Genomic DNA, 27,220 nt, shown 5'->3' with positions numbered 1-27,220 from the left:
GCGCAATATCTGTCCAGTTTTTTGTTGAGACGGGACGCCATCATGTCTACCATTGGTTCTTCCCAACGGTTTACAATTACTTGGAAGACTTCTGGGTGAAGTCCCCACTCCCCCGGGTGGAGGTCGTGTCTGCTGAGGAAGTCTGCTTCCCAGTTGTCCACTCCCGGAATGAACACTGCTGACAGTGCTATCACATGATTTTCCGCCCAGCGGAGAATCCTTGCAGCTTCTGCCATTGCCCTCCTGCTTCTTGTGCCGCCCTGTCTGTTTACGTGGGCGACCGCCGTGATGTTGTCCGACTGGATCAACACCGGTTGACCCTGAAGCAGAGGCCTTGCTTGACTCAGGGCATTGTAAATGGCCCTTAGTTCCAGGATATTTATGTGAAGAGACGTTTCCATGCTTGACCACAAGCCCTGGAAATTCCTTCCTTGTGTGACTGCTCCCCAGCCTCTCAGGCTGGCATCCGTGGTCACCAGCATCCAATCCTGAATGCCGAATCTGCGGCCCTCTAGAAGATGAGCACTCTGTAACCACCACAGGAGAGATACCCTTGTCTTTGGAGATAGGGTTATCCGCTGATGCATCTGAAGATGCGATCCGGACCATTTGTCCAGCAGATCCCACTGAAAAGTTCTTGCATGGAATCTTCCGAATGGAATCGCGTCGTACGAAGCCACCATTTTTCCCAGGACTCTCGTGCATTGATGCACTGACACTTGTCCTGGTTTTAGGAGGTTCCTGACTAGCTCGGATAACTCCCTGGCCTTCTCCTCCGGGAGAAACACCTTTTTCTGGACTGTGTCCAGAATCATCCCTAGGAACAGCAGACGTGTTGTTGGAATCAGCTGTGATTTTGGGATATTTAGAATCCACCCGTGCTGACGCAGCACTACCTGAGATAGTGCTACACCGACCTCTAACTGTTCCCTTGACCTTGCCCTTATCAGGAGATCGTCCAAGTAAGGGATAATTAAGACGCCTTCTCTTCGAAGGAGAATCATCATTTCGGCCATTACCTTGGTAAAGACCCGGGGTGCCGTGGACAATCCAAACGGCAGCGTCTGAAACGGATAATGACAGTTCTGTACCACAAACCTGAGGTACCCTTGGTGAGAAGGAAAAATTGGGACATGGAGATAAGCATCCTTGATGTCCAGAGACACCATATAGTCCCCTTCTTCCAAGTTCGCTATCACTGCTCTGAGTGACTCCATCTTGAATTTGAACCTTTTTATGTAAGTGTTCAAGGATTTTAGATTTAAAATTGGTCTCACCGAGCCGTCCGGCTTCGGTACCACAAACAGTGTGGAATAATACCCCTTTCCCTGTTGTAGGAGGGGTACCTTGATTATCACCTGCTGAGAATACAGCTTGTGAATAGCTTCCAAAACAGCCTCCCTGTCGGAGGGAGACGTTGGTAGAGCAGACTTCAGGAACCGGCGAGGGGGAGATGTCTCGAATTCCAATTTGTACCCCTGAGATACTACCTGCAGGATCCAGGGGTCCACTTGCGAGTGAGCCCACTGCGCGTTGAAATTTTTGAGACGGGCCCCCACCGTGCCTGAGTCCGCTTGTAAAGCCCCAGCGTCATGCTGAAGCTTTTGCCGAAGCGGGGGAGGGCTTCTGCTCCTGGGAAGGGGCTGCCTGGTGCAGTCTTTTCCCTCTTCCTCTGCCCCGGGGCAAAAAGGAGTGGCCTTTTGCCCGCTTGCCCTTATGGGAACGAAAGGACTGATTTTGAAAAGACGGTGTCTTCTTCTGCTGAGAGGTGACCTGGGGTAAAAAGGTGGATTTCCCAGCAGTTGCCGTGGCCACCAGGTCCGATAAACCGACCCCAAATAATTCCTCTCCTTTATACGGCAATACTTCCATATGCCGTTTGGAATCCGCATCCCCTGACCACTGTCGCGTCCATAAGGCTCTTCTGGCCGAAATGGACATCGCACTTACTCTAGATGCCAGGGTGCAAATATCCCTCTGTGCATCTCGCATATATAGTAATGCATCCTTTAAATGCTCTATAGTTAATAATATACTGTCCCTATCCAGGGTATCAATATTTTCAGTCAGGGAATCTGACCAAGCCACCCCAGCACTGCACATCCAGGCTGAGGCAATCGCTGGTCGCAGTATAACACCAGTATGTGTGTATATACCTTTAAGGATATTTTCCAGCCTTCTATCGGCTGGTTCCTTGAGGGCGGCCGTATCTGGAGACGGTAACGCCACTTGTTTTGATAAGCGTGTGAGCGCCTTATCTACCCTAGGGGGTGTTTCCCAACGCGCCCTAACCTCTGGCGGGAAAGGATATAGTGCCAATAATTTATTTGAAATCAGCAGTTTTTTATCGGGGGAAACCCACGCTTTATCACACACCTCATTTAATTCATCTGACTCAGGAAAAACCACAGGCAGTTTTTTTCACACCCCACATAATACCCTTTTTTGTGGTACTTGTAGTGTCAGAAATGTTCAACGCCTCTTTCATAGCCGTGATCATGTAACGTGTGGCCCTACTGGACATTACGTTTGTCTCCTCGCCGTCGACACTGGATTCAGTATCCGTGTCTGGATCTGTGTCGACTACCTGAGGTAGCGGGCGTTTTAGCGCCCCTGACGGTGTCTGAGACGCCTGGACTGGCACTAATTGATTTGCCGGCTGTCTCATGTCGTCAACAGTTTTTTGCAAAGTGCTGACACTGTCACGCAGTTCTTTAAACACGACCATCCAGTCAGGTGTCGACTCCCTAGGGGGTGACATCACTAACACAGGCAATTGCTCTGCTTCCACATCATTTTCCTCCTCATACATGTCGACACAATCGTACCGACACCCAGCACACACACAGGGAATGCTCTGATAGAGGACAGGACCCCACTAGCCCTTTGGGGAGACAGAGGGAGATTTGCCAGCACACACCAGAGCGCTATATATGTATAGGGATAACCTTATATAAGTGTTACTCCCTAAAATAGCTGCTTATATTATTATTTTGCCAAATAGTGCCCCCCTTCTCTTGTTTTACCCTGTTACCGTATGTAGGACTGCAGGGGAGAGTCAGGGAGCTGTCCTTCCAGTGGAGCTGTGAGGGAAAATGGCGCTTGTGTGCTGAGGAGATAGGCTCCGCCCCCTTCTCGGCGGCCTTTTCTCCCGCTTTTTTCTGGAAAACTGGCAGGGATGAAATGCATCCATATAGCCCAGGAGCTATATGTGATGCATTTCTTTAGCCACATAAGGTTTTAAACATGTTTCATTGCGTCTCAGGGCGCTCCCCCCCCAGCGCCCTGCACCCTCAGTGACCGGAGTGTGAAGTGTGCTGAAAGCAATGGCGCACAGCTGCAGTGCTGTGCGCTACCTTATCTGAAGACAGGAACGTCTTCTGCCGCCGCTTTCTCCGGACCTCTTCGCTCTTCTGGCTCTGTAAGGGGGCCGGCGGCGCGGCCCCGGGACCCATCCAGGCTGAACCTGTGATCGTCCCTCAGGAGCTAATGTCCAGTAGCCAAGAAGCCCAATCCACTCTGCACGCAGGTGAGTTCGCTTCTTCTCCCCTTAGTCCCTCGCTGCAGTGAGCCTGTTGCCAGCAGGTCTCACTGAAAATAAAAAAACCTAATTATACTTTTACCTCTAAGCAGCTCAGGAGAGCCACCTAGATTGCACCCTTCTCGGCCGGGCACAAAATCTTACAGGAGGCTTGGAGGAGGGTCATAGGGGGAGGAGCCAGTGCACACCAGCTAGTCCTAAAGCTTTTACTTTGTGCCCAGTCTCCTGCGGAGCCGCTATTCCCCATGGTCCTTAAGGAAGTCCCAGCATCCACTAGGACGTCAGAGAAATTACAGTGGTTGATTGGTTGGTATTGTATCTCTCTCCAAGCTTTGATACATCTCCCGCTAAATGAAATGTCCAATTTGAGGGACCCTCCCATGGTAATGCTGCTGATTTGCTATAAATATAAGTTCTTAGTACCTAAAAGCCCACTTATCACCTCCTGTAGACATATTGGAGGATGACACAATGCACTAAATGAAAGGAAGAACCTCATTGGACGGGTGCTTTGACCATCAAGTCAGGAGCTGTATTTCATTTAGTACAGTGGGTCAGAGCTCCAGGTGGCCTGATGTCCAGGAAGAGGTATCTGTAGAGAAAGGTAGGCAGATGGCAATATAGTACCTCTATAGCAGGGCTGGCCAAACCAGTCCTCGAGATCTACCAACAGGTCACATTTTCCAGACCACCTAGCTGGTGCACAGGTGTAGTCATTACTAATTAGGATGTGCTGCATTCATTCCTAACTGACAATTCTACAGATCTCCAGGAGGCCTGGAAAACATGAACTGTTGGTAGATCTCGAGGACCGGTTTGGCCAGCCCTGCTCTATAGGTTAGAGGATGAAGGGGCTTGTACAGATTGGACATTACCGTTAGCATCTTCGTACACTCTCTAACACCCATCTCTCTAACATCCCATCCAACCCTCACATGTTGCTCTAATGTACCTCTATTGCATGCAGCTTGTGTTTGGCGGAATCAATGTATTGTGCGATGGCTGCATAGATGAATCTGTACTGGGCCTCCGTCTGCACCATTCCTGAGCGCTGTGACCGCACCATCTGGATGGTTTTATGCACGTCAATGTCACTGTCTAGGCCTGCAGGAGACATGATGTCAGTCAGATGAGAGAAGATAGGACTGTGAGGTAGAAGCTAGTTGCTCAAGTTCTGGTCTGACTGACTGGACCACACTGTGTTCCCAGATACTCTCCACCACTCTCCACTTCCACGTGACCCCAAAAGAGTTCAGAATTCAACCAAATTTTCATACCATTTCATTGGTTAGAAACTTGGTGATAAATGATCATATTATTCAACTAGGTCCGTTTGTACGTAGCCAGCTGTAAAAGGCAATATGTTAGAGCCGTGCCCAAGCAGGTAATTGCAGGGCAGTGACTAGTAGATGATAACTGCAAGGTCAGCACTCCGTGACTGAAAGAGTGTGCCGCCACTGAGAAGTGCTTAGTGGAAACACAACATGTGGTGCGGACTACGCGCTGTGGGATGGAGATCGGAAAACAGCTGGAAAGGAGAGACCAGCGAGAGGAAGAGATGAGCCGTCCAAGTGGGGAAAAATTGACTACTTAGATTAATACTCTTTTAATAGTCAGTGAAACTTATATGGAGAAAACAAATGATTGCAGTGAAAATACAACAGTAAGTTGAAGTAGCAGGGCAAGAGTATGAGAAAAAGTGAGTGTAGAGAAGATCGTGAATTGAGGAGGTAGTGTGGACTGAGGTGGAGATATGACAGTGACATGAAGTGGTAGGGTGAGAGTGTGAGCAGGAATTACTTTAGAAGTGACAGTGAGTTGAGGTGGTATCTACTGATGTGGATATATGACAATGAGATGACGCAGCAGGACGAGCTGATGATACCACCACAGTGACATGAAGTGGTAGGGCGAGAGTGTGAGTAGAAGTGAGTCTAGACGTGACAGTGAGGCAAGGAGGTAGCATGGACTGAGATAGAGATATGATGGTGACATGAAGTGCTAGTGTGAGAGTGTCTGGAGAAGTCAGTACAGAGAAGATCATGAGTTAAGTTAGTATGAACTGAGGTGGAGATATGACAGTGACATGTAGTGGTAGGCCGAGAATGTGAGTCGCAAAGTCTAGCAGTGACAGTGAGTTATTGACGTAGTATAGACTGAGGTAGAGATATGACAGTGACCTGGTAGGGAGGATCAGATATTCTAGATGTGACAGTGAGTTAAGGAGGTAGTATGGACTGAGGTGGAGATAAGACCGTGAGATGAAGTGGTAGGGTGAGAGTGTGAGGAGCAGAGAGTCTAGATGTGACAGTGAGTTAAGGAGGTAGCATGGACTGAGGTGGCGATATGACAGTGAGATGAAGTGGTAAGGTGAGAGTGTGAAGATCAGGGATTCTGACCTGACTCCCATTCCCCTATTAGAATCCTATTCAAACTGTTCACCCTCACATACAAGGCAATCTCTAATTCCACTGCTCCCTACATCTCCAACCTCCTCTCCCTTCATACTCCCTCCCGCCCCCTACGGTCGGCCAATGACCGTCGCCTCTCCTCTACCCTGGTCACTGCTTCCCATGCTCGAGTTCAAGATTTTGCCCGTGCTGTATCCCTTCAGTGGAACGCGCTCCCGCGCTCCATTAGACTATCCCGACCTTGCAAAGCTTCAAACGGGTACTTAAAACCAACCTATTCATCAAAGCGTACCCTTCCGATGCATAACCTAGTCCTGAGGCTGCTCCTCCATCCCCCTGCCTCATGCCTTGACCATGTCTGCTTTGCTTACACCCTGCCATCAGTCTACCTCCTGCCTGCTTGCACCTCATGTCATCTGTCGCCCTTTCCTACTAGATTGTTAGCTCCCCAGAGCAGGGCCCTCTTTGTTCTTGTTGTCAAAACCCTCTTCTCGACACATTTCACTCACAGCTCTTTCTTACTCAGCGACCATCTTTACCCGCTCTTTCTCCTGCTGATAAAGGCTCATCTCCATCTATGGCCACCAGCACCTTGTAGTACTGTGATTACTCCCTCACTATTTACATCTTATCTGTATTATGGTTTGAGAATTGTGGTGCTCTTTGTTACCTGTACTCTATTTTTGTTATTTATTTACTGTACTGTTAAGTGTTGTCTCTCTGTACTGTTCTTGTGCGGCGCTGCGAAACACTTGTGGCGCCTTATAAATAAAATGAAATAATAATAATGTGACAGTGAGTTAAGGAGCTAGTATGGACTGAGGAGGAGATATGACAGGAGGATGACGTGGTATAGTGACAGTGTGAGGGTCAGAGATTCTAGATATGACAGAGTTAAGGAGGTAGTATGGACAGGTGGAGATATGACAGGAAGATGACGTGGTAGGGTGACAGTGTGAGAGTCAGAGATTCTAGATATGACAGAGTTAAGGAGGTAGTATGGACTGAGGTGGAGATATGACAGGAGGATGACGTGGTAGAGTGACAGTGTGAAAGTCAGAGATTCTAGATATGACAGAGTTAAGGAGGTAGTATGGACTGAGGTGGAGATATGACGGGGGATGAGGTGGTAGGGTGACAGTGTGAAAGTCAGAGATTCTAGATATGACAGAGTTAAGGAGGTAGTATGGACTGAGGTGGAGATATGACAGGAGGATGACGTGGTAGGGTCAGAGATTCTAGATATGACAGAGTTAAGGAGGTAGTATGGACAGGTGGAGATATGGCAGGGGGATGACGTGGTAGGGTGACAGTGTGAGGGTCAGAGATTCTAGATATGACAGAGTTAAGGAGGTAGTATGGACTGAGGTGGAGATATGACAGGAGGATGACGTGGTAGGGTCAGAGATTCTAGATATGACAGAGTTAAGGAGGTAGTATGGACTGAGGTGGAGATATGACAGGGGGATGACATGGTAGGGTGACAGTGTGAGGGTCAGAGATTTTAGCTATGACAGTGAGTTAAGGAGGTAGTATGGACTGAGGTGGAGATATGACAGGAGGATGACGTGGTAGGGTCAGAGATTCTAGCTATGACAGTGAGTAAAGGAGGTACTATGGACTGAGGTGGAGATATGACAGGTGGATGACGTGCTAGAGTGACAGTGTAAGGGTCAGAGAATCTAGCTATGACTGAGTTAAGGAGGTAGTATGGACTGAGGTGGAGATATGACAATGAGTTAAGGAGATACTGTGGACTGAGGTGGTGACATGACAGTGAGATGAAGTGAGAAGTGAGTTCACCATAAGGGTATTAATAACGGCACACTTGTCATACTTCTGTACGGTTTCTCACCTTTCATCTGAATCGTGTCCAGCAACATGTCTATGATGATTATGGTTCCAGTCCGGCCGATTCCAGCACTGTGAGTGAAATAGATGAGATTATATGGGAGAATTAAGCACAGACTGTTTTCTGGCAGGATCAGGTCAGTATATGAAGATGATGGAAATAGTTGAAGGTCATGAGTTTACCTGCAATGGACAATGATGGGTCCAGCCTCTGGCAAACTCTCCTGCATGCGGTTAACCTCCCCCAGGAAGCTCAGTACACCACCAGGGTCAGAGGGCACCCCGTGATCTGGCCAGCTCAGGTACTGGTAGTGAATGATTTTCCGAGCAGCGGTGGGCTGTAAACATACATGTCAATATGAAGAACCATTCAGGACATCCTGACTACCAGAATTACACTTGTATAGCTGCGCCAAACTGAGACCATAGGGGATGGCTGTCACTGTCTGGTGTTTGTAGCAAATGTATTATTATTATTTACTAACAGTTTCTTATATGGGGGGTAATTCCAAGTTGATTGCAGCAGGAACATTTTTAGCAGTTGGGCAAAACCATGTGCAGTGCAGGGGGGGGGCAGATATAACATGTGCAGAGAGAGTTAGATTTGGATGTGGTGAGTTCAATCTGCAATCTAAATTGCAGTAAAAATAAAGCAGCCAGTATTTACCCTGCACAGAAACAAAATAACCCACCCAAATCTAACTCTCTCTGCAAATGTTATATCTGCCCCCCCCCCCCCCCCCCCCCCTGCAGTGAATTAGGTTTTGCCTAACTGCTAAAAAATTTCCTGCTGCGATCAACTTGGAATTACCCCCATAGTGCAGCATATTCCATTGCACTTTACAATTAGAACAACAGTAATAAAGCAAACCTGGGTAAAAACAGATAGACATAGAGGTAGGAAGGCCCTGCTCGCAACCTTACAATCTATAGGGAAATAGGCACTGATACATATGGATAGATGCTACCTATTGCATAATGATCCACCAGATTGCTAGAGATGTGCACCGGAAATTTTTTGGGTTTTGTGATTTGGTTTTGGATTCGGTTCCGCGGCCGTGTTTTGGATTCGGATGCGTTTTTGGCAAAACCTCCCTGAATTTTTTTTTGTTGGATTCGGGTGTGTTTTGGATTCGGGTATTTTTTTCCAAAAACCCATCAAAACAGCTTAAATCATAGAATTTGGGGGTAATTTGGATCCTATAGTATTATTAACCTCAATAACCAGAATTTCCACTCATTTCCAGTCTATTCTGAACACCTCACCAGAGCCGGCCATAGGCATAGGCACACTAGGCAATTGCCTAGGGCATTTGATATGCCTAGGGGCATCAGCAGCTTCTGCTGATTAAAATGATATGCGGTATGCCTATATTCTGTGTGTAGCATTTCATATGCAGATACAGCCACAGTCTCACACAGTATATAGGCATGCTGCATATCAGTTTAATCATCAGAAGCTGCTTGTGCATCCTAGCCACATAGCAATGCAAATAAGATGCATTTTCATCAAAAAATAGGTGCCCAACGTTAGCATTGAGGCAAGATTTATGAGAACACATCTGTATCCAAGCAGAGGCAGAGGTCACAGTGTTAGTGGCAGTGTGAGTGCTGTGTGCATGTGATTGGGTTGGTTGTGCAGTAGTGTTCGGAATATGTGTAAGGGGCACTATGTGTGTCATGTAAAAATGCATTAATAATGTGCAACATATGTGTAAAGGGCACTATGTGTGTCATTATGTGTATAGGGGCATTAATAATGTGCGGCATATGTGTAAGGGACATTATGTGTAAAAGGACATTAATAAAGGTTGTCATAATGCGTAAGGTGAATTATGTTTATAAGGACATTAATAATGTGTCTCATATGTGTAAGGGGCAATACTCTGTTTCATTATGTGTATCAAATATAGGAGGTACAAGGACTGCTATGGGTGAGGGGTGCTGGGAAAGAGGTGCAAGATCAGAGGCGGAATTAGCGGTGGTGCTAGGGGGCACCAGCCAAAATCTTGCCTAGGGCATCATATTGGCTAGGGCCGGCTCTGCACCTCACAATATTATTTTTAGTCCTAAAATTTGCACCGAGGTTGCGACATGTCAGTAATCGTTGGCAGGTCCTTCAGGCCGGACCAGATGTCAGCACTCGCTCCTGACTGCCCTGCACCACTGCCAGCGGGTGGGCTTGGAATTCTTATCCTTTTCCTCGCAGCCCTAGTTGCGGGAGAATGTGAAGGAGGAGCTGTTGACGGGTCACGTTCCGCTTGACTTGACAATTTTCTCACCAGTAGGTCTTTGAACCTCTCAAAGACCTGCTGGTGAGAAAATTGTCAAGTCAAGCAGAACGTCACCCGTCAACAGCTCCTCCTTCACATTCTCCCGCAACTGGGGCTGCAAGGAAAAGGATAAGAATAAAGAGGTGCAAGATTGAATTGTCCTTGGGCCCTCCCACCCACCGTTATGTTGTATAAACAGGACATGCACACTTTAACAAACCCATCATTTCAGCGACAGGGTCTGCCACACGACTGTGACCGATTTGACTGGTTGGTTTGGGCCCCCACCAAAAAAAGAAGCAATCAATCTCTCCTTGCTAAAACTGGCTCTACAGAGGCAAGATGTCGACATCATCATCCTCCGATTCCTCACCCCTTTCACTGTGTACATCCCCCTCCTCACAGAGTATTAATTCGTCCCCACTGGAATCCACCATCTCAGGTCCCTGTGTACTTTCTGGAGGCAATTGCTGCTGGTGAATGTGTCCACGGAGGAATTGATTATAATTCATTTTGATGAACATCTTCTCCACATTTTGTGGAAGTAACCTCGTACGCCGATCGCTGACAAGGTGACCGGCTGCACTAAACACTCTTCCGGAGTACACACAGGAAGGGGGGCAACTTAGATAAAATAAAGCCAGTTTGTGCAAGGGCCTCCAAATTGCCTTTTCTCTATCGTCCTAGTGGATGCTGGGGTTCCTGAAAGGACCATGGGGAATAGCGGCTCCGCAGGAGACAGGGCACAAAAAGTAAAGCTTTACGATCAGGTGGTGTGTACTGGCTCCTCCCCCTATGACCCTCCTCCAAGCCTTAGTTAGATTTTTGTGCCCGGCCGAGAAGGGTGCAATCTAGGTGGCTCTCCTAAAGAGCTGCTTAGAAAAGTTTAGCTTAGGTTTTTTATTTTACAGTGAGTCCTGCTGGCAACAGGATCACTGCAACGAGGGACTTAGGGGAGAAGAAGTGAACTCACCTGCGTGCAGGATGGATTGGCTTCTTGGCTACTGGACATTAGCTCCAGAGGGACGATCACAGGTACAGCCTGGATGGTCACCGGAGCCTCGCCGCCGGCCCCCTTGCAGATGCTGAAACGAGAAGAGGTCCAGAATCGGCGGCAGAAGACTCCTCAGTCTTCTTAAGGTAGCGCACAGCACTGCAGCTGTGCGCCATTTTCCTCTCAGCACACTTCACACGGCAGTCACTGAGGGTGCAGGGCGCTGGGAGGGGGGCGCCCTGGGAGGCAAATGAAAACCTTTTTTGGCTAAAAATACCTCACATATAGCCTCCGGGGGCTATATGGAGATATTTAACCCCTGCCAGAATCCACTAAAGAGCGGGAGACGAGCCCGCCGAAAAAGGGGCGGGGCCTATCTCCTCAGCACACAGCGCCATTTTCCTCACACAGCTCCGCTGGTCAGGAAGGCTCCCAGGCTCTCCCCTGCACTGCACTACAGAAACAGGGTAAAACAAGAGAGGGGGGGCAAAATTGTGGCAAAACTATATTATTAAAGCAGCTATACAGGGAGCACTTATTATAAGGCTATCCCTGTCATATATAGCGCTTTTGGTGTGTGCTGGCAAACTCTCCCTCTGTCTCCCCAAAGGGCTAGTGGGGTCCTGTCTTCGTTAAGAGCATTCCCTGTGTGTCTGCTGTGTGTCGGTACGTGTGTGTCGACATGTATGAGGACGATATTGGTGTGGAGGCGGAGCAATTGCCAAATATGGGGATGTCACCTCCTAGGGGGTCGACACCAGAATGGATGCCTTTATTTATGGAATTACGGGATAGTGTCAACACGCTAAAGCAGTCGTTTGACGACATGAGACGGCCGGACAATCAATTAGTGCCTGTCCAGGCGCCTCAAACACCGTCAGGGGCTGTAAAACGCCCTTTGCCTCAGTCGGTTGACACAGACCCAGACACAGGCACTGATTCCAGTGGCGACGGTGACGAATCAACCGTATTTTCCAGTAGGGCCACACGTTATATGATTTTGGCAATGAAGGAGGCGTTACATATTGCTGATACTACAGGTACCACAAAACAGGGTATCATGTGGGGTGTGAAAAAACTACCTATAGTTTTTCCTGAATCAGATGAATTAAATGAGGTGTGTGATGAAGCGTGGGTTGCCCCCGATAAAAAAATGCTAATTTCAAAGAAGTTATTGGCTTTATACCCTTTCCCGCCAGAGGTTAGGGCGCGCTGGGAAACACCTCCTAGGGTGGACAAGGCGCTCACACGCTTATCAAAACAAGTGGCGTTACCCTCTCCTGAGACGGCCGCACTTAAAGATCCAGCAGATAGGAGGATGGAAAATATCCAAAAAAGTATATACACACATACAGGTGTTATACTACGACCAGCTATAGCGACAGCCTGGATGTGCAGTGCTGGGGTAGCTTGGTCAGAGTCCCTGATTGAAAATATTGATACCCTGGATAGGGACAATGTTTTACTGTCTTTAGAGCAAATAAAGGATGCATTTCTTTATATGCGTGATGCACAGAGGGATATCTGCACACTGGCATCACGGGTAAGTGCTATGTCCATTTCGGCCAGAAGAAGTTTATGGACGCGACAGTGGTCAGGCGATGCGGACTCAAAACGGCATATGGAAGTTTTGCCGTATAAAGGGGAGGAGTTATTTGGTGTCGGTCTATCGGATTTGGTGGCCACGGCTACAGCCGGGAAATCCACCTTTTTACCTCAAGTCACTCCCCAACAGAAAAAGACACCGACTTTTCAACCGCAGCCCTTTCGTTCCTTTAAAAACAAGAGAGCAAAGGGATATTCATATCTGCCACGAGGCAGAGGAAGGGGGAAGAGACAGCAACAGGCAGCTCCTTCCCAGGAACAGAAGCCCTCCCCCGCTTCTACAAAAGCCTCAGCATGACGCTGGGGCTTCTCAAGCGGACTCGGGGGCGGTGGGGGGTCGTCTCAAGAATTTCAGCGCGCAGTGGGCTCACTCGCAGGTAGATCCCTGGATCCTGCAGATAATATCTCAGGGGTACAGGTTGGAACTAGAGACGGATCCACCTCGCCGTTTCCTGAAGTCTGCTTTACCAACGTCCCCCTCCGACAGGGTAACGGTCTTGGAAGCCATTCACAAGCTGTACTCTCAGCAGGTGATAGTCAAGGTACCCCTTTTACAACAAGGAAAGGGGTATTATTCCACTCTATTTGTGGTACCGAAGCCGGATGGCTCGGTAAGACCTATTCTAAATCTGAAATCCTTGAACCTGTACATAAAGAAGTTCAAGTTCAAGATGGAGTCACTCAGAGCAGTGATAGCGAACCTGGAAGAAGGGGACTTTATGGTATCCTTGGACATCAAGGATGCGTATCTCCACGTTCCAATTTACCCCTCACACCAGGGGTACCTCAGGTTCGTCGTACAGAACTGTCACTATCAGTTTCAGACGCTGCCGTTCGGATTGTCCACGGCACCTCGGGTCTTTACCAAGGTAATGGCCGAGATGATGATTCTTCTTCGAAGAAAAGGCGTATTAATTATCCCATACTTGGACGATCTCCTAATAAGGGCAAGGTCCAGAGAACAGCTAGAGATGGGATTAGCACTGTCTCAAGAAGTGCTAAAACAGCACGGGTGGATTCTGAATATTCCAAAATCCCAGTTAATTCCGACAACACGTCTGCTGTTCCTAGGGATGATTCTGGACACGGTTCAGAAAAAGGTTTTTCTCCCGGAGGAAAAAGCCAAGGAGTTATCCGAGCTTGTCAGGAACCTCCTAAAACCAGGAAAGGTGTCTGTACATCAATGCACAAGAGTCCTGGGAAAAATGGTGGCTTCTTACGAAGCAATTCCATTCGGCAGATTCCACGCAAGAATTTTCCAGAGGGATCTGTTGGACAAATGGTCAGGGTCGCATCTTCAGATGCACCAGCGGATAACCCTGTCTCCAAGGACAAGGGTATCTCTTCTGTGGTGGTTGCAGAGTGCTCATCTATTGGAGGGCCGCAGATTCGGCATACAGGATTGGATCCTGGTGACCACGGACGCCAGCCTGAGAGGCTGGGGAGCAGTCACACAAGGAAGAAACTTCCAGGGCGTGTGGTCGAGCCTGGAAACGTCTCTTCACATAAACATTCTGGAACTAAGAGCAATCTACAATGCTCTAAGCCAGGCAGAACCTCTGCTTCAAGGAAAACCGGTGTTGATCCAGTCGGACAACATCACGGCAGTCGCCCATGTGAACAGACAGGGCGGCACAAGAAGCAGGAGTGCAATGGCAGAAGCTGCAAGGATTCTTCGCTGGGCAGAGAATCATGTGATAGCACTGTCAGCAGTGTTCATCCCGGGAGTGGACAACTGGGAAGCAGACTTCCTCAGCAGACACGACCTTCACCCGGGAGAGTGGGGACTTCATCCAGAAGTTTTCCACATGCTGGTAACCCGTTGGGAAAGACCAATGGTGGACATGATGGCGTCTCGCCTCAACAAAAAACTGGACAGGTATTGCGCCAGGTCAAGAGATCCGCAGGCAATAGCTGTGGACGCGCTGGTAACGCCTTGGGTGTACCAGTCGGTGTATGTGTTTCCTCCTCTGCCTCTCATACCAAAAGTATTGAGAATTATACGGCAAAGAGGCGTAAGAACGATACTAGTGGTTCCGGATTGGCCAAGAAGGACTTGGTACCCGGAACTTCAAGAGATGATCACGGAAGATCCGTGGCCTCTACCTCTGAGAAGGGACTTGCTTCAGCAGGGTCCCTGTCTGTTTCAAGACTTACCGCGGCTGCGTTTGACGGCATGGCGGTTGAACGCCGGATCCTAAAGGAAAAAGGCATGCCGGAAGAAGTAATTCCTACTTTGATTAAAGCAAGGAAGGAAGTAACCGCGCAACATTATCACCGCATTTGGCGAAAATATGTTGCGTGGTGCGAGGATCGGAGTGCTCCGACGGAGGAATTTCAACTGGGTCGATTCCTACATTTCCTGCAATCAGGATTGTCTATGGGTCTCAAATTGGGATCTATTAAGGTTCAAATTTCGGCCCTGTCGATTTTCTTCCAAAAAGAATTGGCTTCAGTTCCTGAAGTCCAGACTTTTGTTAAGGGAGTGCTGCATATACAGCCCCCTGTGGTGCCTCCAGTGGCACCGTGGGATCTCAATGTTGTTTTGGACTTTCTCAAATCTCATTGGTTTGAACCACTAAAAACTGTGGATTTGAAATATCTCACATGGAAAGTGACCATGCTACTAGCCCTGGCTTCGGCCAGGAGAGTGTCAGAACTGGCAGCTTTATCTTACAAAAGCCCATATCTGATTTTCCATTCGGACAGGGCAGAACTGCGGACTCGTCCGCATTTTCTCCCTAAGGTGGTGTCAGCATTTCATCTGAACCAACCTATTGTAGTGCCTGCGGCTACAAGCGACTTGGAGGACTCCAAGTTGTTGGACGTTGTCAGAGCTTTAAAAATATACATTTCAAGGACAGCTGGAGTCAGGAAATCTGACTCGCTGTTTATACTATATGCTCCCAACAAGTTGGGCGCTCCTGCGTCTAAGCAGACTATTGCTCGCTGGATTTGTAGTACGATTCAGCTTGCACATTCTGTGGCAGGCCTGCCACAGCCAAAATCGGTAAAAGCCCACTCCACAAGGAAGGTGGGTTCTTCTTGGGCGGCTGCCCGAGGGGTCTCGGCATTACAACTCTGCCGAGCGGCTACGTGGTCGGGGGAGAACACGTTTGTAAAATTCTACAAATTTGATACCCTGGCTAAGGAGGACCTGGAGTTCTCTCATTCGGTGCTGCAGAGTCATCCGCACTCTCCCGCCCGTTTGGGAGCTTTGGTATAATCCCCATGGTCCTTTCAGGAACCCCAGCATCCACTAGGACGATAGAGAAAATAAGAATTTACTTACCGATAATTCTATTTCTCGGAGTCCGTAGTGGATGCTGGGCGCCCATCCCAAGTGCGGATTATCTGCATTACTTGTACATAGTTACAAAAATCGGGTTATTATTGTTGTGAGCCATCTTTTCAGAGGCTCCGCTGTTATCATACTGTTAACTGGGTTTAGATCACAGGTTGTACGGTGTGATTGGTGTGGCTGGTATGAGTCTTACCCGGGATTCAAGATCCTTCCTTATTGTGTACGCTCGTCCGGGCACAGTATCCTAACTGAGGCTTGGAGGAGGGTCATAGGGGGAGGAGCCAGTACACACCACCTGATCGTAAAGCTTTACTTTTTGTGCCCTGTCTCCTGCGGAGCCGCTATTCCCCATGGTCCTTTCAGGAACCCCAGCATCCACTACGGACTCCGAGAAATAGAATTATCGGTAAGTAAATTCTTATTTTTCCTGCCAGTATACGTACAGACTGTCTGATGTGCCTACTTGGATGCTCTCACTCATATAATCCTCCACCATTCTTTCAATGGTGACAGAATCATATGCAGTGACAGTAGACGACATGTCAGTAATCGTTGGCAGGTCCTTCAGGCCGGACCAGATGTCAGCACTCGCTCCTGACTGCCCTGCACCACTGCCAGCGGGTGGGCTTGGAATTCTTATCCTTTTCCTCGCAGCCCTAGTTGCGGGAGAATGTGAAGGAGGTGATGTTGACGGGTCACGTTCCGCTTGAGTTGACAATTTTCTCACCAGCAGGTCTTTGAACCTCTGCAGACTTGTGTCTGCCGGAAAGAGAGATACAACGTAGGCTTTAAACCTAGGATCGAGCACGGTGGCCAAAATGTAGTTCTCTGATTTCAACAGATTGACCACCCGTGAATCCTGGTTAAGCGAATTAAGGGCTCCATCCACAAGTCCCACATGCCTAGCGGAATTGCTCCATTTTAGCTCCTCCTTCAATCTCTCCAGCTGCTTCTGCAAAAGCCTGATGAGGGGAATGATCTGACTCAGGCTGGCAGTGTCTGAACTGACTTCACATGTGGCAAGTTCAAAGGGTTGCAGAACCTTGCACAACGTTGAAATCATTCTCCACTGCGCTTGAGTCGGTGCATTCCCCCTCCTTTGCCTATATCGTAGGTAGCTGTATAGGCTTGAATGGCCGTTTGCTGCTCCTCCATCCTCTGAAGCATATAGAGGGTTAAATTCCACCTCGTTACCACCTCTTGCTTCAGATGATGGCAGGGCAGGTTCAGGAGTGTTTGCTGGTGCTCCAGTCTTCGGCACGTGGTGGCTGAATGCTGAAAGTGGCCTGCAATTCTTCGGGCCACCGACAGCATCTCTTGCACGCCCCTGTCATTTTTAAAAAAAATTCTGCACCACCAAATTAATTGTATGTGCAAAACATGGGACGTGCTGGAATTTGCCCAGATGTAATGCACGCACAATATTGCTGGCGTTGTCCGATGTCACAAATCCCCATGAGAGTCCAATTGGGGTAAGCCAATCTGCGATGATGTTCCTCAGTTTCCGTAAGAGGTTGTCAGCTGTGTGTCTCTTATGGAAAGCGGTGATACAAAGCGTAGCCTGCCTAGGAACGAGTTGGCGTTTGCGAGATGCTGCAACTGGTGCCGCTGCTGCTGTTCTTGCTGCGGGAGTCCATACATCTACCCAGTGGGCTGTCACAGTCATATAGTCCTGACCCTGCCCTGCTCCACTTGTCCACATGTCCGTGGTTAAGTGGACATTGGGTACAACTGCATTTTTTAGGACACTGGTGACTCTTTTTCTGACGTCTGTGTACATTCTCGGTATTGCCTGCCTAGAGAAGTGGAACTTAGATGGGATTTGGTACTGGGGACACACTACCTCAAGAAATTCTCTAAGTCCCTGTGAATTAACGGTGGATACCGGACACACGTCTAACACCAACACAGCTGCCAAGGCCTGAGTTATCTGCTTTGCAACAGGATGACTGCTGTGATATTTCATCTTCCTCGCAAAGGACTGTTGGACAGTCAATTGCTGCTGGAAATAGTACAAGTGGTCTTCTGACTTCCCCCCTGGGATGACGATCGACTCCCACCAGCAACAACAGCAGCAGTAGGCGTTACACTCAATGATCCATCGGAGGAATCCCAGTCAGGAGAGGACTCGTCAGACTTGCCAGTGACATGGCCTGCAGGACTATTGGCGTTCCTGTCTAAGGAGGAAATTAACACTGAGGGAGTTGGTGTTGTGGTTTGCAGGAACATGGGTACAAGAGGAAGGGATTTAGTTGTCAGTGGACTGCTTCCGCTGTCACCCAAAGTTTCTAGGTGGTAACGTCCTTACCCCTACTAATTACAGCTTGACAAAGGCAACACACGGCTTGACACCTGTTGTCCGCATTTCTGTTAAAATAATTCCACACCGAAGAGGTGATTTTTTTTGTAATTTGACCAGGCATGTCAATGGCCATATTCATCTCACGGACAACAGGTGTCTCCCGGGTGCCTGACTTAAACAAACCACCTCACCATCAGAATCTTCCTTGTCAATTTCCTCCTCAGCGCCAGCAACAGCCATATCCTCATCCTGGTATACTTCAACAGTGACATCTTCAATTTGACTATCAGGAACTGGACTGTGGGTGCTCCTTCCAGCACTTGCAGGGGGTGTGCAAATGGTGGAAGGAGCCACCTCTTCCCGTCCAGTGTTAGGAAGGTCAGGCATCGCAACCGCCGACACAATTAGACTCTCCTTGGGGATTTGTGATTTAGAAGAACGCACAGTTCTTTGCTGTGCTTTTGCCAGCTTAACTCTTTTCATTTTTCTAGCGGGAGGATGAGTGCTTCCATCCTCATGTGAAGCTGAACCACTAGCCATGAACATAGGCCAGGGCCTCAGCCGTTCCTTGCCACTCCGTGTCATAAATGGCATATTGGAAAGTTTACGCTTCTCCTCAGATGCTTTTAATTTATATTTTTGGGTCATTTTACAGAACTTTTGTTTTTTGGATTTTACATGCTCTCTACTATGACATTGGGCATCGGCCTTGGCAGACGATGTTGATGGCATTTAATAGTCTCTGCCATGACTAGTGGCAGCAGCTTCAGCACTAGGTGGAAGTGGATCTTGATCTTTCCCTATTTCACCCTCCACATTTTTGTTCTCCATTTTTTAATGTGTGGAATTATATGCCAGTAATATTATTATATCAATAGCAATGGACTACTGTACTGTACAACTATATACTGTTGGTCACCAAAATGCTGCACTGTACTACTAATATACTGCTCACAACAATGCAGCACAGATATGGATACTTAAAGTGACACGGAGCTGCAAGATACAGCAATGGGCTACTGTACTGTACTACTATACTGGTGGTCACCAAAATGCTGCACTGTACTACTAAATATAACTTATATATATATATATATATATATACTTGTGCTTTAACCCCGGCACTCGCTTGATCCACAGCGGGATATAACTTGCTCCTGTGCCTTCCCCATCCGCAGGTTCCCCTCCGGTGTAGATAAACCAGATAAATAAGAGGCGGCACTCGGAGACTTGTAGCAAGAAGTGTATTCACAGTGACATCTACGTTTCGGGGACCAAACTCCCCTTCGTCAGGATAAAGTGACAGTGCTTCAAACAAACTTAAATAACATAACTCATTACTCACCCCATGTGCACATGGAATCAATCATCAATTCGTTACCAGCTGCACACCCGTCGGAGCCTCCGCTCAGTGCTTCCGCCCTGATCAGCATAGACCGGAAGTGACGTCGCGGGACCCCTCCGTTGTGTCCATGGTAACGCTGCGTGTTATGAAAATGTAAACATCAGTGCAAACAACAATGGCACTACAATCATATCAACGAGCAAAAAAAACAATACAACAACACTTAAAAAGGATATGATTGTGTATAAACAGTGATAATTAGCTAAAATTTATTTTATATATTCTTAAGTTAAAACATGTTGATTACATGATCGTGGGATTCCTAAATACACGGCAGCAAATTGCACCTAGCCCTACCATACTGGCTAGTAATTTGGAATATCCATCAGGCATCCTTTATTTCGGGTTTCAATTAACCCTTAAGCTGTCATACTATTCTTGAAAAACAGACAGCTTATCCAAACTGACAGCCCTTACTTGCTGCCCTGTTAATGGATCTATTGCTGGACCATAGCAAGAGGCATATTTATTAAAAGAGCATTAATTATTGCTAACGACCCGACCAAAAAAGTGATTATTAAATAAAATTAATTAGGCCCAAATTGTCATTGAGCCCATTGGGTTTTAACGTGTTTAACCTGTGGATCCACATGGATTCGAGTTGTAGGAGCCTCTTGCCCCTGTTGCCCCCCCGTAAAGCTTCCGGAACGTGATCTATAATGCGGTGTTTGAGGGTAGCCATATTATGGCGAAATTCCGCAAAATGTTTTGCAACAGGTTGGTCACCCCCTCCTGTGGCTAATGCATTTCTAATGGCCAGCCTGTGCTGTGCCATCCTAACTTTGAATTGGCACTCTGTTTTGCCTATATAATAACGCCCGCATGGGCATATGATGGCGTATATAACGAATTTTGTGCTACAGGTTAGGGGCCATTTAATTTTAAACTTCTTTCCTGTATAAGGGTGGGCAATGGAATCCCCAGGTGACATATATGTGCAAGTAGTGCACCCAATGCACTTAAAACATCCATTTTTTCTTGTCATAAAATGGGTGGGTCTAGTTTTAAATTTAGACATATCGGTTTTCACCAAATGGTCTCTAATGCTCCTACCCCTTGTGTAACTGGACATCACTCGAGTACCCCTAAAAACTTCCAGATCTGGATCGCTTGAGACTATCGGCCAAAGGGTACGTAATTTGTGTTGTACTTGTCTACTATTTATTTTGTATTCACATGCCCAGGGGATGGTTTTGGACATGTCTTTAGTTTTATTTGATGTAAATAAGTCATTTCTCTTGACTGCAGTCGCCTTGGTGCGAGCTGCTGAGAGTAGTTGCTGAGGGTACCCTCTATCTCGGAACCTCTGTTCCATCTCATCGAGTTGGACCTCTCTAGTGTGAATTTGGCTGTTGGTTCTGCATACTCTGAGAAATTGTGAATAAGGCAGGCCTTTGACGGTAGCTGGTGGATGGAAACTGTCATGTCGCAGTATAGTATTGCGGTCTGTAGGTTTCCTATATAAACAAGTTTCTAGCCTGCCATTTTTCAATTTAATCAAAATGTCAAGGAAACAAATTTCATGAGGGCTGCTAACCAGCGTGAGTTTAGCTGGGCAATCAGATTGATTGTGAGTCTCAATCATCACAATCAAATCCGAAATCTCTCCTCGCCATAAAATGAGTACATCATCGATATACCGCCGGTATAAAAATAACCGTGCTGCTGTTACTGGATTGGAAAAGAAGAGATCACACTCAACCCCCCACATATAAGAATTCGCGAACGAGGGTGCTACGGAAGATCCCATAGCACACCCCGTTCGTTGGAGGAAAAACTTGTCGTTAAAAATAAAATAATTATGTGATAAAGTAAATTGTAACAACTGTATCAGAAAGTCGATGTCTGGGCCTGAATAGGCGATGTTGCCTGTAATCAACCTTCTGACTGCCTGTATACCTGCCTGGTGTGGAATGCAGGTATACAGGCTGGCAACATCTATGGTAACCAGAGACACATCATCAGGTACCCGTTCTATACTAGCCAACAACTTCAACAGGGAACCTGAATCTTTCAGGTGTGTACTGGTACCCTGCACACAAGGTTGCAAAAAAACATCAAGGTAGATGGCCACTGGTTCACACAGAGACCCTCGGGCAGAAATGATGGGTCTGCCCGGTGGTCTCTGTGCGTCCTTGTGGACTTTGGGTATAGTGTAGAACACAGGGGATACTGGGTGTTCACAGAATAATTTGGCATAAATTTCAGTGGTGATGATGCCTTCAACACGAGCCTGCTCCAACAGTTCTTTAAGTTCTTCTTTAAATTCTTGTGATGGATCTTTACTTAGAGTACTATAGGTGTTATAGTCCTGGAGCAATCTCAAGCATTCGTCCATATAGTCCCCAATGTCCTGAATGACGATGGATCCGCCTTTATCAGCCCCGCGAATGACTATGTCTTTTCTGTTACTTAATGATTTAAGGGCTGCTCTCTCATCTGGCCGGAGGTTATGATGTACTGGTGACCTCTTTTCATCCGTTGTGTCGGCGGCTTCCAGCATCCTATGAAAAGTTTTGATCGAGGCATTGTGTGACACCGGATCAAATCTCGACCTTGGGCCCAGTTTCTGTAGTCTCTGCGGTAGCGGACTTTTTACCGGTACAGTTGGTTGTTTACTAAAGTGCTCTTTTAATTTTAAAGTGCGGTGCAGTTTATAGGTGTTCACCTTCCATCTAAAGTCGTCTCCAAACTGGGTGGGCACGAACGTGAGCCCTTTGTTCATTACCCTCTCCTCCGCCTGTGTCAATGGAGTCGACGAGAGGTTGAAGATTAATGATTCTTGCCCTTCGGGGGTTTTTTCTTGATTTTGTCTTTTGTTTTGACCACGGAGAGGTACGACAGACAACATGACCTCAGCCAGTGATTCTGATGACGCCCGAGGTTCCTCAAAATCTGGATCGCAACGGGGGACCCCTTTAGGGGCAAGAACCCGTGCGGGGTTTGCAGCACGGGGAGAAAGCGTCGTAACACCAGAAGAGGTGGTCAAAACAAAAGACAAAATCAAGAAAAAACCCCCGAAGGGCAAGAATCATTAATCTTCAACCTCTCGTCGACTCCATTGACACAGGCGGAGGAGAGGGTAATGAACAAAGGGCTCACGTTCGTGCCCACCCAGTTTGGAGACGACTTTAGATGGAAGGTGAACACCTATAAACTGCACCGCACTTTAAAATTAAAAGAGCACTTTAGTAAACAACCAACTGTACCGGTAAAAAGTCCGCTACCGCAGAGACTACAGAAACTGGGCCCAAGGTCGAGATTTGATCCGGTGTCACACAATGCCTCGATCAAAACTTTTCATAGGATGCTGGAAGCCGCCGACACAACGGATGAAAAGAGGTCACCAGTACATCATAACCTCCGGCCAGATGAGAGAGCAGCCCTTAAATCATTAAGTAACAGAAAAGACATAGTCATTCGCGGGGCTGATAAAGGCGGATCCATCGTCATTCAGGACATTGGGGACTATATGGACGAATGCTTGAGATTGCTCCAGGACTATAACACCTATAGTACTCTAAGTAAAGATCCATCACAAGAATTTAAAGAAGAACTTAAAGAACTGTTGGAGCAGGCTCGTGTTGAAGGCATCATCACCACTGAAATTTATGCCAAATTATTCTGTGAACACCCAGTATCCCCTGTGTTCTACACTATACCCAAAGTCCACAAGGACGCACAGAGACCACCGGGCAGACCCATCATTTCTGCCCGAGGGTCTCTGTGTGAACCAGTGGCCATCTACCTTGATGTTTTTTTGCAACCTTGTGTGCAGGGTACCAGTACACACCTGAAAGATTCAGGTTCCCTGTTGAAGTTGTTGGCTAGTATAGAACGGGTACCTGATGATGTGTCTCTGGTTACCATAGATGTTGCCAGCCTGTATACCTGCATTCCACACCAGGCAGGTATACAGGCAGTCAGAAGGTTGATTACAGGCAACATCGCCTATTCAGGCCCAGACATCGACTTTCTGATACAGTTGTTACAATTTACTTTATCACATAATTATTTTATTTTTAACGACAAGTTTTTCCTCCAACGAACGGGGTGTGCTATGGGATCTTCCGTAGCACCCTCGTTCGCGAATTCTTATATGTGGGGGGTTGAGTGTGATCTCTTCTTTTCCAATCCAGTAACAGCAGCACGGTTATTTTTATACCGGCGGTATATCGATGATGTACTCATTTTATGGCGAGGAGAGATTTCGGATTTGATTGTGATGATTGAGACTCACAATCAATCTGATTGCCCAGCTAAACTCACGCTGGTTAGCAGCCCTCATGAAATTTGTTTCCTTGACATTTTGATTAAATTGAAAAATGGCAGGCTAGAAACTTGTTTATATAGGAAACCTACAGACCGCAATACTATACTGCGACATGACAGTTTCCATCCACCAGCTACCGTCAAAGGCCTGCCTTATTCACAATTTCTCAGAGTATGCAGAACCAACAGCCAAATTCACACTAGAGAGGTCCAACTCGATGAGATGGAACAGAGGTTCCGAGATAGAGGGTACCCTCAGCAACTACTCTCAGCAGCTCGCACCAAGGCGACTGCAGTCAAGAGAAATGACTTATTTACATCAAATAAAACTAAAGACATGTCCAAAACCATCCCCTGGGCATGTGAATACAAAATAAATAGTAGACAAGTACAACACAAATTACGTACCCTTTGGCCGATAGTCTCAAGCGATCCAGATCTGGAAGTTTTTAGGGGTACTCGAGTGATGTCCAGTTACACAAGGGGTAGGAGCATTAGAGACCATTTGGTGAAAACCGATATGTCTAAATTTAAAACTAGACCCACCCATTTTATGACAAGAAAAAATGGATGTTTTAAGTGCATTGGGTGCACTACTTGCACATATATGTCACCTGGGGATTCCATTGCCCACCCTTATACAGGAAAGAAGTTTAAAATTAAATGGCCCCTAACCTGTAGCACAAAATTCGTTATATACGCCATCATATGCCCATGCGGGCGTTATTATATAGGCAAAACAGAGTGCCAATTCAAAGTTAGGATGGCACAGCACAGGCTGGCCATTAGAAATGCATTAGCCACAGGAGGGGGTGACCAACCTGTTGCAAAACATTTTGCGGAATTTCGCCATAATATGGCTACCCTCAAACACCGCATTATAGATCACGTTCCGGAAGCTTTACGGGGGGGCAACAGGGGCAAGAGGCTCCTACAACTCGAATCCATGTGGATCCACAGGTTAAACACGTTAAAACCCAATGGGCTCAATGACAATTTGGGCCTAATTAATTTTATTTAATAATCACTTTTTTGGTCGGGTCGTTAGCAATAATTAATGCTCTTTTAATAAATATGCCTCTTGCTATGGTCCAGCAATAGATCCATTAACAGGGCAGCAAGTAAGGGCTGTCAGTTTGGATAAGCTGTCTGTTTTTCAAGAATAGTATGACAGCTTAAGGGTTAATTGAAACCCGAAATAAAGGATGCCTGATGGATATTCCAAATTACTAGCCAGTATGGTAGGGCTAGGTGCAATTTGCTGCCGTGTATTTAGGAATCCCACGATCATGTAATCAACATGTTTTAACTTAAGAATATATAAAATAAATTTTAGCTAATTATCACTGTTTATACACAATCATATCCTTTTTAAGTGTTGTTGTATTGTTTTTTTTGCTCGTTGATATGATTGTAGTGCCATTGTTGTTTGCACTGATGTTTACATTTTCATAACACGCAGCGTTACCATGGACACAACGGAGGGGTCCCGCGACGTCACTTCCGGTCTATGCTGATCAGGGCGGAAGCACTGAGCGGAGGCTCCGACGGGTGTGCAGCTGGTAACGAATTGATGATTGATTCCATGTGCACATGGGGTGAGTAATGAGTTATGTTATTTAAGTTTGTTTGAAGCACTGTCACTTTATCCTGACGAAGGGGAGTTTGGTCCCCGAAACGTAGATGTCACTGTGAATACACTTCTTGCTACAAGTCTCCGAGTGCCGCCTCTTATTTATCTGGTTTATATATATATATATATAGTATATACTGGTCACAACAATGCAGCAGATATTGAGCACTGATGATCAGGATACTGTCTAGAACTGAGTCTGACACGGAGCTGCAAGATACAGCAATGGCCTACTGTACTGTACTAATATAATTATATACTGGTGGTCCCCACAATGCAGCACACTGGGCACAGATATTTGCAGCACACTGAGCACAGATATGGAGCTTTTCAGGCAGAGAACGTAGATATTTGCAGCACACTGAGCACAGATACGGAGCTTTTCAGGGAGAGAACGTAGCCACGTCCTCTCCGTTCAATCTCCAATGCACAAGTGAAAATGGCGGCGACGCGCGGCTCTTTATATGGAATACGAATCTTGCGAGAATCCGACAGTGGGATGATGACATTCGGCCTCATTCGGTTTAACCGAGCAAGGCGGGAAGATCCGAGGCTACCTCAAACCTGTGTAAAATAGGTGAAGTTTGGGGGGGGGGGGGGGGGTCGGATCTCAACGAACCGAACCCGCTCATCTCTAGTTGTATGATATGATCACCCAGCAATGTTGGGGCCAAGTGTCAGGAAGGTGTGAGAGTAAAGAAAGACAAGATATGTTATGTTATGTGTACTGTACAGAGAAGATGTTATTGGATAGGGAAGCACTGAAGGTTATGTGGGTGGGTCTGGAATTTGGTAGGCTTGTCTGAAGAGATGAGTTTTCAGGGAACGTTTAAAGGTTTAGAGACTAGCGGTGAGTCTTATTGTGCATGGGAGGGCATTCCACAGAGTGGGTGAAGCCCAGATAAAGTCCTGTAATTTTGAGTGTGAACAAGTAGTGCGTGTGGATGAGAGACGCAGATCTTGTGCAGAGCGGAGAGGTCGGGTAGGGAGATATTTTGAGATGAGTGAAGAGATGTATGTTGGTGCAGTTTGGTTAATAGCCTTATATGTTAGTGACAATTTGAAAATAGATTTCATGTTGGAAACAAATTTCAGATGGGCCAAAAAGCTAAAATAGCTAAGCAAAGCATATACACAAAGTGTGAATCCACCAATCTTTCCAGGATTTTTCCTAGGAGACTGAAGAGCCACTGATACAGATGTAGGATATAATTAAATAATTGATTTCAATGGCACTGCTTACACATTACTGCAACTGAATCTTGTTGGGAGGAAAGCAAATAAAAGCCAGTAACTTTGCACCTAAGAAAAAATAAGAATTTACTTACCGATAATTCTATTTCTCGTAGTCCGTAGTGGATGCTGGGACTCCGTCAGGACCATGGGGAATAGCGGCTCCGCAGGAGACAGGGCACAAAAGTAAAAGCTTTAGGATCAGGTGGTGTGCACTGGCTCCTCCCCCTATGACCCTCCTCCAAGCCTCAGTTAGGATACTGTGCCCGGACGAGCGTACACAATAAGGAAGGATTTTGAATCCCGGGTAAGACTCATACCAGCCACACCAATCACACTGTACAACCTGTGATCTGAACCCAGTTAACAGCATGATAACAGCGGAGCCTCTGAAAA

General features: G+C 47.0%; 1 protein-coding gene across 2 annotated transcripts in view; it reads right to left on the bottom strand.

The window, feature by feature from the left end:
- Positions 1–27,220, bottom strand: part of PTPN6 (protein tyrosine phosphatase non-receptor type 6) — a 180,112-nt gene that overhangs the window by 11,558 nt on the left and 141,334 nt on the right. For both annotated transcript variants that reach the window (XM_063962488.1, XM_063962487.1), the window contains exons 11-13: positions 7,987–8,141; positions 7,808–7,875; positions 4,494–4,645 (exon numbers count right to left, since the gene is read on the bottom strand). In XM_063962488.1, the coding sequence (XP_063818558.1) occupies positions 4,494–4,645; positions 7,808–7,875; positions 7,987–8,141 (375 nt within the window). The remainder of the gene's footprint in view (positions 1–4,493; positions 4,646–7,807; positions 7,876–7,986; positions 8,142–27,220) is intronic.

Source organism: Pseudophryne corroboree, chromosome 3, assembly GCF_028390025.1.
Source record: "Pseudophryne corroboree isolate aPseCor3 chromosome 3, aPseCor3.hap2, whole genome shotgun sequence".
NCBI lineage: Eukaryota > Metazoa > Chordata > Amphibia > Anura > Myobatrachidae > Pseudophryne > Pseudophryne corroboree.
Note: the sequence above shows the minus strand (reverse complement) of the source record. Positions and strands in the feature narration are given on the sequence as shown.